Source organism: Copidosoma floridanum, unplaced genomic scaffold, assembly GCF_036245765.1.
Source record: "Copidosoma floridanum isolate Cflo_tuat_1 unplaced genomic scaffold, Cflo_Japanese_pri ptg000009l, whole genome shotgun sequence".
NCBI lineage: Eukaryota > Metazoa > Arthropoda > Insecta > Hymenoptera > Encyrtidae > Copidosoma > Copidosoma floridanum.
In genome coordinates this window covers 4,987,658-5,001,850 of record NW_028321886.1, presented here as the reverse complement: position 1 = coordinate 5,001,850, position 14,193 = coordinate 4,987,658, and the positions used below count along the sequence as shown (strand labels likewise).

At 37.8% G+C, this 14,193-nt stretch overlaps 2 protein-coding genes across 2 annotated transcripts; one reads left to right on the top strand and one right to left on the bottom strand.

Annotated features, from left to right (window-relative positions):
- The first annotated feature begins 2,664 nt into the window (after positions 1–2,664).
- On the top strand, positions 2,665–6,504 carry LOC106646023 (ankyrin repeat domain-containing protein 27-like). Its single transcript, XM_014362018.2, has 9 exons — positions 2,665–2,968; positions 3,071–3,318; positions 3,396–3,543; positions 3,640–4,124; positions 4,196–4,663; positions 4,741–5,155; positions 5,262–5,567; positions 5,697–6,000; positions 6,083–6,504. Exons 1-9 carry the CDS (start codon positions 2,805–2,807, stop codon positions 6,464–6,466), a joined length of 2,922 nt encoding a protein of 973 aa, XP_014217504.2. The 5' UTR covers positions 2,665–2,804; the 3' UTR covers positions 6,467–6,504.
- A 1,113-nt stretch (positions 6,505–7,617) lies between these two features.
- Ire1 (serine/threonine-protein kinase/endoribonuclease Ire1) lies at positions 7,618–13,398 on the bottom strand. Its single transcript, XM_014362015.2, has 11 exons — positions 12,748–13,398; positions 12,545–12,665; positions 12,428–12,470; positions 11,753–12,343; positions 11,445–11,677; positions 11,026–11,351; positions 10,768–10,934; positions 10,100–10,686; positions 9,577–9,752; positions 9,293–9,484; positions 7,618–9,222 (listed from the first exon to the last, which is right to left on the bottom strand). The coding sequence occupies exons 1-11, from the start codon at positions 12,823–12,825 to the stop codon at positions 8,743–8,745; spliced, it is 2,994 nt and encodes a 997-aa protein (XP_014217501.2). The 5' UTR covers positions 12,826–13,398; the 3' UTR covers positions 7,618–8,742.
- Positions 13,399–14,193: the final 795 nt, after the last annotated feature.

Here is a 14,193-nt window from a genome sequence, read left to right as displayed (position 1 = left end):
TCGTTTGCAAGACGATCATCGTACTATCGCACCTTTGTTGTAATAGTTAAAAATCCTTTGTATCCATAACTTGCGTTGTGTCGCCGCGTTATTGTAACGCATTATCACGTGATTTTTATAATATTCAAACGAAAGATTTTTGACACATTGCACGTAGAACAGCTACCTCCTAAGTACATCGACAAAACTTGTAAAGATTTTTAGTAAGACTCCGTTAACGAAAGGTCGAAAGTTTTATTTTTTTATCCAGTGAAACACACACAAATACATTTATAATATATGTGATGAACAAAAGAAAGAATAGAAAAATAATAATAACAATAAACAAGTATTTAAGAATTGAATTGTCAATGTATTGTGTTGCAGTTTACAACCTAACAATCGGATGTATCGGCCAACCGATCTTATGTAGGAAGGGGGAAAAAAAATCGTGATCCGTACGGTGCTAAATGGTATTTAAATCACAGGCTGATGTTGAATAAGGTCGACCGGCACAAGCACAGTATATAGTTTTACAGCTTTTCCACCGCGAACGGGAAAAATATCTCGCGGGAGTGGGAGACAGACGCGCGTTACGTAAAAAGCTCGTAGTAACGCTGGCTGGGAATGAAAAAAAAAAAAAAGCTCTGTACGGAGTCAGCAGCAACTTTTTTTTTTTCGTCCATTACCGGCATATCCATCGCAGGAATAGTTACGTTGTCAACTGTCCGAAGAGTCGCCGAGGTGGTTGCAGACTCGTGCAGCTCGATCGCGATAAAGCGCCAGAGTGCATGCACAAGGGAGGCAAGAAACGAGACACGCGCGGCTGACTTTTTCGCGAGTGTTTCAAATAAAGAAGAAAAAAGAAAAAATGGGTAACACAGACAGCCACCCACTCGAAGCCCCCTCATCAGCGCGTCGTCGCTATCGTTGAACTCCCTGATGTTTGTGGCTCTTCCTTTCATTCTCCCGGGACGACGGGAGCGTGTGCAGGTGCACACAAAGCTATAGCGTCTCGCTTTTCTCCGGGAGTATATACGCGGGTCGCGAGTCGATAACCCCGTCTCGTCTGCGCCTCCACCTCCTCGAGCGAGGGACACTTTCGAGTGCACCCCACCTCGTTCTCTCTCGGGTCTGTCCCTTTGTCTCCGGCGTGTATACCGTGTGATGGGAGACAAAAAAAAAACCGAGCCGCCGATTTTCACCCCACACTGCAGTCTCGGCGTCATCTAAAGGGTAAGTGTATACATATGCTTCTTCTGTATATGTATTTCGTGGGAGGTTCTTTCGATTCAGTCGCGTTTCGAGCCTCACGGAGGACAGACGTGCCGATCTTTTCTTTTTTTTTTTCTTCTTTGGCTCACTTTAAAAAAAAAGTAAATGTGTGAACCAATTGTGCGAAAATGTACCTACTTGGAGTTTCGTCGGCGCTTTTTTCTACAGTTTGTATTTTGGTCGTGACGTCAACGATCGGTTTGTTTTCCGTTGGTGGTCTTAAATCGGTTGGATTGACAAAAATAGCTTCAATCGAGCGAAAATCACGCAGCATGTTTATAAACCGATGCACGTGACAGACGTATATACATATATCCGTGTTTATTGAAAATTCCAAGATTTCGGGTGGCTTATAAAAAAAACCGGATAACGGTATATGTCCGAGAAAAAACAAATTTTAGTAAATTAAAAAACTATGCTGTTTTGTAATAAATTATTGATGAATATTCCGAGATACGACGACGTTACTCCAAGGGTTGACTGACCGCCGATGCGACAGTAGTATCATATAACACATATAGTATCGAATTCGTCCCCAAGCCTTCTCTTTTATATATATATAACGTATCAGCGAAACCTCATAGGGATTCGCGCGAATACTATACACTTACTTACGCACGAGTGACTTTGTGTTTCGTAGAATTAAAGTCTTACTGGGATGATGAACCGATATAGACGGGCCGGGTTTACGCGCAATATTACAATTGAAAGGAAAAAAAAAAAAAAAATCGGTAAAAATCACCAACAACTCCAGTTTGATCGTAATTTTACTCGGTACATCACCGTGGGATTTTTAAACCATCTGATTTATTTGAGTACTGGACGAATGTTGTATGTATACGTAGCCTTTGAAATGATTTTTAAATAAAATTAACATCAGTTAAGCTCAACGTAATAACGCCGCCGACCTTCTATCGACTCATCATCCTATGCTCCCGTGTTATGTAAAAACCATAATAATTATCGACTATACGCGCATACAAATAAGCTGACGCGACATAATTTGCGCGATTGTTCAACAAAGTGATGGGTGAAAAAAAAAAAAAAACAATCATGCGATTGTAACAATTTAAACTCCCCCCCCCCGCTCCGACACCCTTATATACTCTTGACAGCATATAATATATATGTATATATATGGTCTTTTCGGAGCTGCGTCGTCTGTCTGTTTTGATTTGTCGTCTCGTTGACGTTCTGTATATACGTATCATGCGCACACCCATACGTGCAGTTCATTGTATAGGTTACAGAATTTCCTATCTTTCGCGGTTCGCGGGGCTTATTATAATTGCTGGTGTGTGTGAATCCGGCGATTACACGCTCTCTCAAATACTCAAGTTCTTACGTGCCAGCAGTGTGTGATAACAAGAGACGAAAATAAGCATAATAATAACAATAATAATAATAATAATAAGAAAAAAAAGAAATTAATCCCGTCGAGAAAGAGGCCGCAAGAATGAAGCCAAGGCAGTTCGTTCGAGAGTGTAGCTGGTGTTGTTGTTGTTCCTGCTTTGCTGCTAATAAACGGAGCACAGCTGCGTTTTCGCCCCATGTGTCGTGATGCGTCGTCTTTCTTTGCTTGCCTCCTGGGTCCACGTCCAGGGCCCTTCAACCCGTTTTCGCGCAGAAAACTTACACCTGCATCGCGGCTGCGAGCAACCTACAGGCGCTGCAGACTCGGACTGAGATTTCATCCCTGGATTAATGGCCTTGCGTAAGGAATAACTCTTTGGTGTCATCTTTTTGTTTTGTTTTGTTTTTTGTTTTTTTTTTTCATTGTTCTTGCTGATCGAGGGCTTGCTTTTTTACTGCTTAGAAATCATGAAGTCAAAGTAGAGCCAAATACATGGCTCGACCTCGTCATGGATACTTACAGCTACGATGAGGACTTGTCGCAAAGTGCTTTCTTCCAACAACTGCAGCAGGAATACCAGCCAATCTATCAAAGAGCAATTAGAGAAGGCTGGGTCATTTGTGTCCCGCGCTGTAGTACCTTCGCCAAGGCTGCACTGACCGAGGAGGATTTTCTTGGTCACATTCTCATTCCCGATGATGAGGTGCCTGGTAGGTCCACAATGACAATTATTTACCAACATTATGCGCGTACAACAATCTATTGATGACAGCGTTTGCGTTTGTAGGCACCCATTTTCATACACTGACGGATCGTGAGGTGCGATTAAATGACAGATCCTTGATGATCGATGATAATGTAGGGAAATGGCGATCTGTGCAATTGTTATTCGAAGAAACATTTTACACCGACGATCTTCACAAATATTGCGTATGGTTAGTGGGTTGCGTCTTCAAAATTCTACTCAGAGTTTACTTGTGCCAAAGTAGACATGGAACATTGATTTTTTTTTTTTTTTTTTTTTTTTTCAGGTGCATCGAGGGACTCTTGGAACAAGCGACAAACGAATCGGCAGATGAGGTACCGGTTGTCACATCGCTCAAGGAATGCGTGGATTTGTTGTGGAGCGAAGTGCAAGACAAGAGTATTTTAAAAGAACTGGACGCGTCAATAGACGAGTTTGAAAAAGCACAAAAGAATTTGGACAACGAATGCCTACAGATGCAGCGCGATCTCGTTGGCATGCTCTATGCCAAAAGCTTACGAACTTTGCTGAAGGATACAAGGTTGCGAGACCGAACGGTCGAGAGCCGCTATCTTTTGCAGACGATAAGACTCACCACTGAAACATACGTACTTCATGGATTAAGGAGAATATTGCCACTCGCGGTATCGACCAGTACTGCAATCGAGGATGCACATCTTAACAAAATAATAAAAAATCTGCACGACCTGCAGTTGCACGATTTCGGCGTGCGACCTGATCTCTACGATGGCGTTTCGAGAGGAAAATTAGGTACGGCGTTAATTATTACAAAACAAAAACTACTCGATTACAAGTGATAATTTTTTTTTTTTTCTATTTAGAATTATCAAGATTAGATGGGCATTTCACGGTGTTGGGTAAGATTGGTTGCTTGAAGCGAGCCGCTCGATTCGTGTCGCAGGGCGAAACGTCCGTCTCGTCAGATGATTTTCTACCAGTGCTGATATATCTAGTAGTCAAATCAGGGTTGGCCAATTGGTATGCTCAACTGGCTTTTATGAAGCAATTTAGATTCTCGGCCAGTTCGGCTTACGAAGCAGACGAAGCTGGTTTTCTCATAACGTCGCTCGAAGCCGCAGTTGAGCACGTCAAGTCAGGCTCACTGGGAATTGGTTCACCTCAGCTCGAGGTGTCCACCTTATTGAATGGTGACAATCACAAAGACGAAAAACCCCTGGTAACGACAGATGAATCTGGCGAATTGAATGGATCTGTCAAGAAATTGTTTGAGTATGCCAAAAGAGGTAGTTTGACTGAGGTACAAAAGATATTGTCAGATAAAACCGAAGGTTTGTATATTCTCGTGAAACGATTGTTTTTCGTAAAATGAAAAGTAATTAATTGTCAATCACCTATTCAAAAACAGATGTGCCAAAAGAGTCCAAACTTTGCCATCCACTGTGCACTTGTAAAAATTGCGACCGCAGCCTGTTGCTGAATTCATCGACCGACTTAACGAGTGCTCAATGGCGAGATAATCGCGGCCGTAATTGTCTACACATAGCCAGTTTATACGGCCAGGTAGCTGTCGTGGATTATCTATTGGAATACGGATTAAGTACTAATGATGTCGACATTGAAAGCACTGCTCCTCTTCACTGTGCCGCAGCTCGTGGACATCAAAACACTTTGTTGTTACTGCTTCACGCCAATGCAGATATTAATGCTTTGGATTCGCGGGGAAATAGCGCACTACATCTGGCTACGGATAATGGCCACGAGGCCTGTGTCAAGGCTTTGTTGTATTTTGCCGAGCAGACGAGATTAACGATCAACATCAGGTAAAGATTATCGTTAATGGAACGAAATAGTTTCAAGGAAATAACGAGCTTGCAGGAACTTAAATAATCAAATAACTTGTTGTTGTTGTTGTTGTTGTTATGCTAGTGCTGCAAATATGCAAGGTGACACCGCCTTACATTTTGCTTCTAAATGGGGATATCGAGGCATTGTAGAGATACTGCTAGAGTATGGAGCAGAGCCCGGGTGCAAGAACCGACGGGGACAAACACCTTTGAATTTAGCGCACAATTGTCACATAATAAGGATGCTCGAGGGTTCAAGCTCGAGAACGAGTACACCTACTGGTAGTGGCACTTCGTCAGGATATGGCACTACTAGAAAGGAAGTGGGCGCTGAGAGTGCTAACGAGGACCAGTCGAGCTCGTCGGCTTCGACACCTAACAAACTTGGGTCTGTTTTGCCTACTTGCTTCAAAAATAATATGAAAAATAAAGCGATAAAAAAAATGTGTTTTTTAATGAACAATCAACTGAAAAAATTTGATTCTATAAAAGTCATCATTATAAAATAAAACTATAGGTATCGAGGCAATACGGACGGAATACACAAAATCAACAGGCTGTTTGCAGCAGTGGCCGAAGGAGACATCCGCTTGGCTTCGTATTACCTTGGTCTCGAAGGTCCCTGCAGCAAGACTTACGTCTCCGAACCGGACGAGTCGAAATTTTGTCATCCTCTATGCAACTGCGACAAGTGCGTCTCCATCGAGGAACTAGCTTACGAGAAGGAAACAAAGCCACCGATCGCCATTAATGCCGTCAACAGCCAGGGAGAAACTGCTTTGCACATAGCCAGTGCAGCCGGTTGCACCGAGATTATACAGGTGATACAGGAAATCGTTTGAACTAAATTTCACTCGCTCAATGGATTCCTTGGTATCCAAATTTTTTCCTCAACACCTACAGTTGCTACTGGACGCTGGAGCCAAAGTAAACCTGGTAACGCGCTCGGAGGGACGAACGCCGTTACATCTGGCCTGCCTACACGAGCACGTCCAGACCGCAAAGATGCTGCTGAGCTGTGGCTCGTGCAACCCAGACGTTAGAGACAACGCTCGTGATACTCCGTTGCATCTGGCAGCTCGAGCTGGCAACGTTCGCATAGTCGAGATGCTGGTGCGTCACGGGGCCAACGCTCGGCTGAGAAACCTTAACGGGGCTACGCCGCTCGACGAAGTCGAGCACATAAAGTCGGACGATATCTTTATGTCACTCGCGCTCAGCAACATTGCCAAAATTTTAAAAAACGTCGACGCCGCTGCTGCTTCCGTGGTTAATGCTAGTCAGTAGTGCTTGGACCAAATTTGCAAGTGCAAAATAAAGTAGTTTTTTTTTTTTTTTTTTTTTTTTTTTTTTTTTTTTTTTTTCGTGTCACGTATTGATATTGCGCTGTAAAGTTTTCAACACTAGATGTAAGAGCTTACGCGGATACTTGGATTTTTTATGAAACATGGAGTTATTTCAAGTGTTTAAAAGACTGAATTAGTGTGTTTTTCTATTGACATTTGATTTTTTCAACGTTACGATCGAATTTCGGATTTGATTTTTTTCATAGACTTCCATAAGAATAAATGTAGCAAAAAAATAAGCAATAGATACGTTTTTTCAAATATTAATGATTCAGTGCCGAATTTTTTTTATCAAATGTCATAATTATGTTTTTTTTATAAAATTTTTTTCTCAAAATAAATGTAAAATAATAATTTTTTAATATTCGGAATTGATAATATTTTAGATTGCATTTTTTCTTATTTGATTTTATCATTTACGTATATCCGATATAAATATATGTACTTATGTATACTTTTAAACACAATATTTGTACTGTTAAATGATAAAATATTTAATTATAAAGTAATTATGCAGTTATTAAATGTTCGACGTGAATGTAACAAGATATTAAGGCTTTACTAGAATAATTTTCAAAATTACTTTTTTGTTGTACTTCGGTAATCATGTGATAATAAATCTTCATATTAGTTAATTTTTAGTTTTTGTAACTAGTCTAAATTTTTTAATTAATAATTGTTTGAGCAATAAATAATCATCAACAAAATTGTATACATCGTGTGGTGAGTAATGAAAATGTTTGCCTTGATGATAAGATTTAAAAATTAACTCGTTACACCATAAAAATATATTCTACTGTTGTATTTTTAGTTATATATAAAGATGTATAAAATATTAGCTTTTCAAATACTATATTGATTTTAACCGCAACAATACTAAGAATTTAGGAAAAATTTGTGCCCTTTCTAGAGCCTGTTGAAGCAACGAAAATATATACAAGTTATTTTTATACACCATAACGAATGTAGAATAAACCTTCAAGAGTAATAAGAGATGTAATAAAAATCAAAATAATTACATTTTTAATGCCATGTCAATAAAAAAAATATTTACTTAATTTTTGTATTCAAAATAATTTATTTAGTGCAGTGATACAGTTTATACACTAATGTTTTCATCATTATTATTTTTTATTGTGAATTTTACATCAAAGTTAACTTTAACAACTATTTATTCTGCATCTATTAAAGTATAAAATTTGAAAATCACTAACGTATTTTTAAAATACAATCACACAAAATTTTTCTCCACAAAAGTGCGTCATATAAATTAAAATTTTTGTGCATATGAAAGTGATAACGTGAAAAAAATCACTTAATGTATGTACAAAAAAGGAATCCTCATATCATTACCTCGTTAAATTATCATATAAGTGTATAATTTTCTTGTACTCCTCAAAGAGAGCCGTTAAACTTTAAAATTAAAATTTAATGAAATTTACCGAGTGATCAGCAAGATAGTAATATAAATAATGTAATTTTTTAACATTTAAAACTTACACACTAAGATATCACAAATGTTAAAAAAAAGTATGTATCTAAGGACATTTATCGCGATAAATGACCATACACCTAAAAAGTAGCACCTGAATAATAAAATATTTCTCATCCAGTTGTTTTGATGTTACGTTTGTAATAAAAATATCTTTTTTTTCTAAGTGGCAAGAATCCAACGTAAAAAAAAAAAAAATTAGCGAAATAGAAAATTTAGTATTTGACACGATTTTTATCAACTATCATTTACCATTTGAAAATCAAACAAATAATATCAAGAACATCTAGGTAAAATAAAAATGACTTTTTCTAAAATTGTTTATGGACAATTTTCAAACCACCATTATTACTATCATTGGTCGAAAATCGTTGTAAACTCGTTGTATGATTAAAAATCAAAACACACGTGACCAAAAATTGTTAGGACATGACAACTTTACACTATATACAATTAAAGATCTAGTCAAAAACTAGTTTTCAATATAAAACTTTCAGTGAAAAATATGTTTGTTGCATAAATAAGTTTCTAATAGTTGACTAATCAATCCAATAACCAAACATTTGGTTATCCGAATAATTTCATCGGGAATTGAATAATCAGCTATTGGTTACGTTAAAAAATCCTAAACTACGACATTAATCGTATGCATGGGATAACCTGTACACTTTTTGTTGCAAACAACAACAAAATTAAACGAGGTAAGAAAAAATCTGCTGTAACAACTAACTAGCAGAAGGTAGACTCCACGTGACAGAAATTTCAGCGGTTTTTTTTTCCGGCTCGTCAAAATTTTTCCTTTTCTGCTCACTGGGATAAAATTTTTTTTTCCTCGCTAACTTATATTTAGAACGATTTGGACTCCAATTTATTGTATTACCTTCGGGACCTTTACGCGGTTTTTCCTCTGCTTGCTGCTGCTGCAGTTGCTGCTGCTGTGGTTGCGGAAACGACGTCACATCCCCATTTTGTTGCACCGTTTCTGTATATTCTTCTTCCTCCAAAATTTCAGGGACGTCTAATTTGAATTCATATTGTTCATCATAATAGCCTCTAAGGGTCGGCTCGGAGCGAAATTTTTGCATCGCACACCAGGAGTGGATCAGAAGTAACGGAAAGCGCGACAACCAATACTCCGTGAATGCTGTTGGTATTTCACCTAAACTACGTTGGGCTGCCTCGGTCAACTCTCGATAGTGATGTTTCTGTAAAATGTTAAAAAATTTGCTTCAACAATTCTGTAACAATCTAAAGTACCGTTGAATAAAAGTTTACCTTGTTTCGCAACGCGCGTAGTAAATCTCTAACGCTCTCTCCTCGGTAACTTCTGTATTTACGAAGATCGCTCGCCACTTCGAAATCTATGTGACGCCTCCAATCGACGTTAACAATCGTGTAATTGCCATTTTCAAGTGCTTGCAATGCAGGACTTTCTGGTCCATCTTTTTCGACGCGATCGCTGACATCCTACATTCGTAAAAAATAATTAAAATTATAACTCTTGTGTCACGTAACACACTTAACCGTGTGCGAAATACGAAACGTTATAAATCATCAACCTGAAAGAATGTGAGGATTTGCGCGGCGTCCCAGAATATGGGATGATTGAGCACAGCCTGGGCTGACGGACGGCTTTTTGGATCGAGAGAAATCATGGCTTTTATCAAAACTAGAGCTATTTCTTTATCATTTTGTGAAATACTCTGCAAGTTCGACAAGTCTGGGAAAGTTCCGCCTAAAAATAATTCAACAACAATTTATGAAGTTCATTTTCATTTTAGACACTTGATCTATAAATGATAAGTTTTAATGACGTATGCAAGTATTTTACCCTGAAAAAAAAAAACTTTTGTTATAAAAAAATTTTAAGCTTTAATAGCATTGTGCCACGTTTTTCTAAGTAATAATTAATTTTCACGCTAACTCATTTTGAAACAAAAAATATTATAGTGGTAATAGCCTGATAACAAAAGAGATTCAAAAATATTATTAGAAAAAAAAAAATTAATTTTAAGCGTTCGTGACTGATATACTTGCACAAAGATAAATATTAAATTAATGAACACTAAATTTTCAACTCACAGGAAATATTAGCCTGTCGTTTTAGGGGATCACCAAATGGATGCTTTCCACGGGAGAGGACGTAATAAAAGACACATCCAAGGGAGAAAATATCGACAGCGCAAGTCGTCCTTTCGTCATTCTGTAGCATTTCAGGAGCGATCCAGCCATCAGTGCCCATGACTCCAGAACGTCGCGAGAAGGATGTGCGACCGACCTGAAGTTTTTTGCACATACCAAAGTCCGAGATCATCGCGCGCACCTCACCGTGTGGTCCAGGCATCGAGAGTAGCACATTGTGGGGCTTTATGTCTCTGTGCACTATATCCAAGGAATGTAGATGAGCCACGCCACAAGTCGATTGTTGCAAGATCTTTTTTGCAGATATTTTGCTTCGATCGCATCTACCAGCTACATAGTCTTGCAAGGTAGCCGCGGCCAGTTCGAGAGCTATGTAGCGGAACAGCCTGTCCTGCTCGGTACAAAAGTACCGAACGACGTTTGCGTGTGCATCTGATTCACGCAAAAGTGCCACTTCTCTGTCCGCGAAGGTAAAGCATTCCGGAAGGAGACGCTTAACTGCTACCTGTCTGCCGTCAAATTCACCCCTAAAAGAAAAAAAAAAATTGTAACTGTAGAAACACAATACAGTTGAATAAGCATTCACTTGAAAGTTTTTTTTCTTTTACTTGAAGACAGAAGTTCCTTCACAGCCCTTTCCCAGTACCTCCTCGGTGTTGAAAGTAATTTTACCAATACGCTGCCAACCTTCTTCATTTATCTCTTCAGCTGCATATACAACATTAGATCTGCCGTTACTACTGGAGCGACTGTTTTCTCTCGAATTATACAACATCTATGTTAAAAAAAAACATACTCTTTAGAATTGTGATTAATTATAAAACTATAACTTTTCAAATACGGAAAAAAAATAATTTAAAAATCACCTGAGCGTCTCGCTTAGCATTTTTTCCAGCATTGTAATAAGTGATGGCTACCATGACTAATCCAATCGCAATTATGAGAGACATTTTGGTAACTCCATCTTGTTTATGAAACCATTCTCTGCCTATCTTGTAAGACTTCATAGTATACCTACGCCAAATACTACCTTCGTGAATCGTTTGATTTAACTGTTTATCATTGATGACAATTTCTTGTTTTCTAGTAATATTCAAAGTTTCCTGTTTTGGAATTATAACCGGATCAGAGTGACCAGTAATTTGTAGCGGCTGGTTGTGAGGTTTATACTCGGATGGAATTTCATAATGCCCTACAGATATCGACAAAAATGTTGATTTTGTTACCTTCGTTTTTTTTTCTTGGTCTTAATTTTTTTTTTTTTTTTTTTTTTTTCCATACTTACCTATAACCATGATATTATTATTATTGGAATCAATTTGTTGACAATCATTTGGAATGTTTTCAGAACTACTATCGAACGAAGGTGGTGCTGAACTTTCTTTTTGTAGATGAGAAATGATAGGTCCATCCAACAACAATTGCCCTGCTTTACTACTAATAGTTGGTGTTGAGTAATCTGCCAAAGATGGTAAAGCATACAAGCCATGGCTGTGTTCTCCAATGTACAAAGTGGGACTAGAAAATAATGTTACTGAGCTTTTCTAAAACTATTTTGAGATTAAATATTTCAATACATAAAAAAAAACCTACAAGAATTTAAATTCGCTAGGTTTTAATGAAATTTTTTTCATCAAGTCGTTCAAGGTACTATCAGCAACACTGTTGAATGGTACCGATATCAGACCACTGTTACCAATTGTGTAAACTGCTATCACTGGACTATTCAAATTGATATTCCACAAAATGTTACCCAATCTATCTATTGTCATTACTTTACCCGACGAAGCACCAGTCAAGTGGATGAAATCGTTGTACTCATCATCACTCATTTTATCAGCTGAGTAATCATAAAATGTTAGGTTCCACTTTCTGTCCTTGTGTTTACTGTCTATCATTATAATGTTATACTCAGTTCTGCCAACAAATATGGCGTTTATAGAATCAATAGGACATGTGTTTTCTACTTTAGAAAATCCAAGGATCTGTTCTCTCTCTCCAGTTTGCGTGTCTACATTGAACCAGGTGTCAATTTTACGTCCTGTATACAAAATTCCATCGCTACTCCGACAAGGGCTGGTAGCTACGAGTTGCGGTATTGTAAAAGGCAGCTTTTTCAATGCTTCGGTCTCGGGTCCATACAAGTAGAGAGATCCATCTTTGGGATCTGGTAAAAATATGGGCCTGAAATCAATGCATGAAAATTTTATTGCCGTGTAGATGTCAAATAAACGGAAAATCAGTAATATTCTCATGGTATGCATTTACATGGTAGTTTTGGATACATCCCGAGGAACTTTAACAGCTGGTTCTGGAATTAAAAAAAAAATTTACTTAGCAAAACGAAAAGTACATTCAAATGTTTATGGCTCAACATGATAATACCGTCGTTTTGTTGCCACCTGATGGTTCCAGTTTGTGCTTCCACAGCAAACAGCGAACCATCCAGAGTAGAGAACATAAGCAAAGAATCATCCCGATCAGGTATTAAGCCCGTGTCGGGGTTCTATTGAAACAAACGATCTTGTTAGTTAGCAGTTGTGGAAAAAGGAGTTTTTGTTAAAAAGTAAAATATTCAACATCAGTACCTCTGTAGCTTTTGTCCGCTGCCCACCAAGGGTACAACAGATGAATGAAAATAGAGCATGGTACAAAAATTTGTTCATCTTTGCTCTGTGTGTTTATACATTAGTTCTATGGTGACACCAAAACCTTCAAGATACACTGAAGCACGCAGTGCGTGAGTACATCGACCCCCTTTACAGTTTATCGTAGACTACTTAAACATGACAACAAATGTCTGTCTGGCTCGTGAAGAGTAACAACAGCACCACAACAATAAATACACAGTAACGAATGTAACGATGGGCCAAAACAGTGCGAGCGTTGCGTCATTTTCTTATTGGACCGCTACTAAAAATACGGATGTAAACACGAGCGTCGCACATTTAAATAATTAACAATAATACAGGTTTCGTAACGTATTCGCCATCATGATCGGCGCATAAATACACAATGTCCATGTCCTGCATAGACGGTACACCAGCTATCTGCTGTTGATGCTGACACAACTCAACACTTGTTGATTCCCGACGACAGAACAGGAGCCATACGGTATATAAATATGCTGTTTGCTTCGCTATACTTGCTATCAAAGCTATAAACCTAAATGATTGTCTGTAGATATGTATGTACACTAATCGCGACTTAATGCGATGCAAATGACAGTTTAGTTTCGTAGGTATATGACAATACGTCATTAACACAAAACCTACTTGTGTCTTTTTTCTACTTTCATATCTTTTTCTCTACTGTCGCACGACGCGCACGAGTTGCACTGTTTAATTTTTTACGAAACTCGGAAACTTTTTTTATTCTTTCAAAGCGCTATCTGAATGGTATTGAAAAAAAGACTAAAAATCTATAAATATACATAGGGTGGTACATTGTTGAACGTTTTATACAACAAAACATTTACCTACTTACTATAAATTCAACAGCGTGTGACGTATGGTTTTCAGCACTGAATAAATATTGAAAAGTATAAAGAATTTTAATGAAGGTGTACTTATAAAGATAACGCTGGTACTTATCTGTATTTCACTGTGATGCTGTTTTTGTAATTTTTTATTGTATAAGCACAGTTTTTTTTTTTCTAAATTTTTTTTTTTTTTTTTTTTTTTTTTTTTCAAACGTTTGCTTCGTTTGAAAATTTCTTTCAATAACATACAATAACTTTTTTAGATCTCCCAGAATATCTTGGAAACCAAAAAAAAAAATATCACGAAATTTAACAAAATTGTTGATCAAACGAACTTTCAAACAACTTGTTCGAGGTTGTACTGTACGTAGTTCTCCTATCTTACGTAGGATTAATTAATCTCATTCGATGTAGGACTAAAATTGTAATGTATTGTGTTGCGATCTGAATAAAGAGAGTATAAAATAAATAAATATACCTAATTTAATCGTCTCGAGACCGCGCGAGTAATAAAAGGACATTTCAAATATTCGCGCCAAACTCCAAAACAACA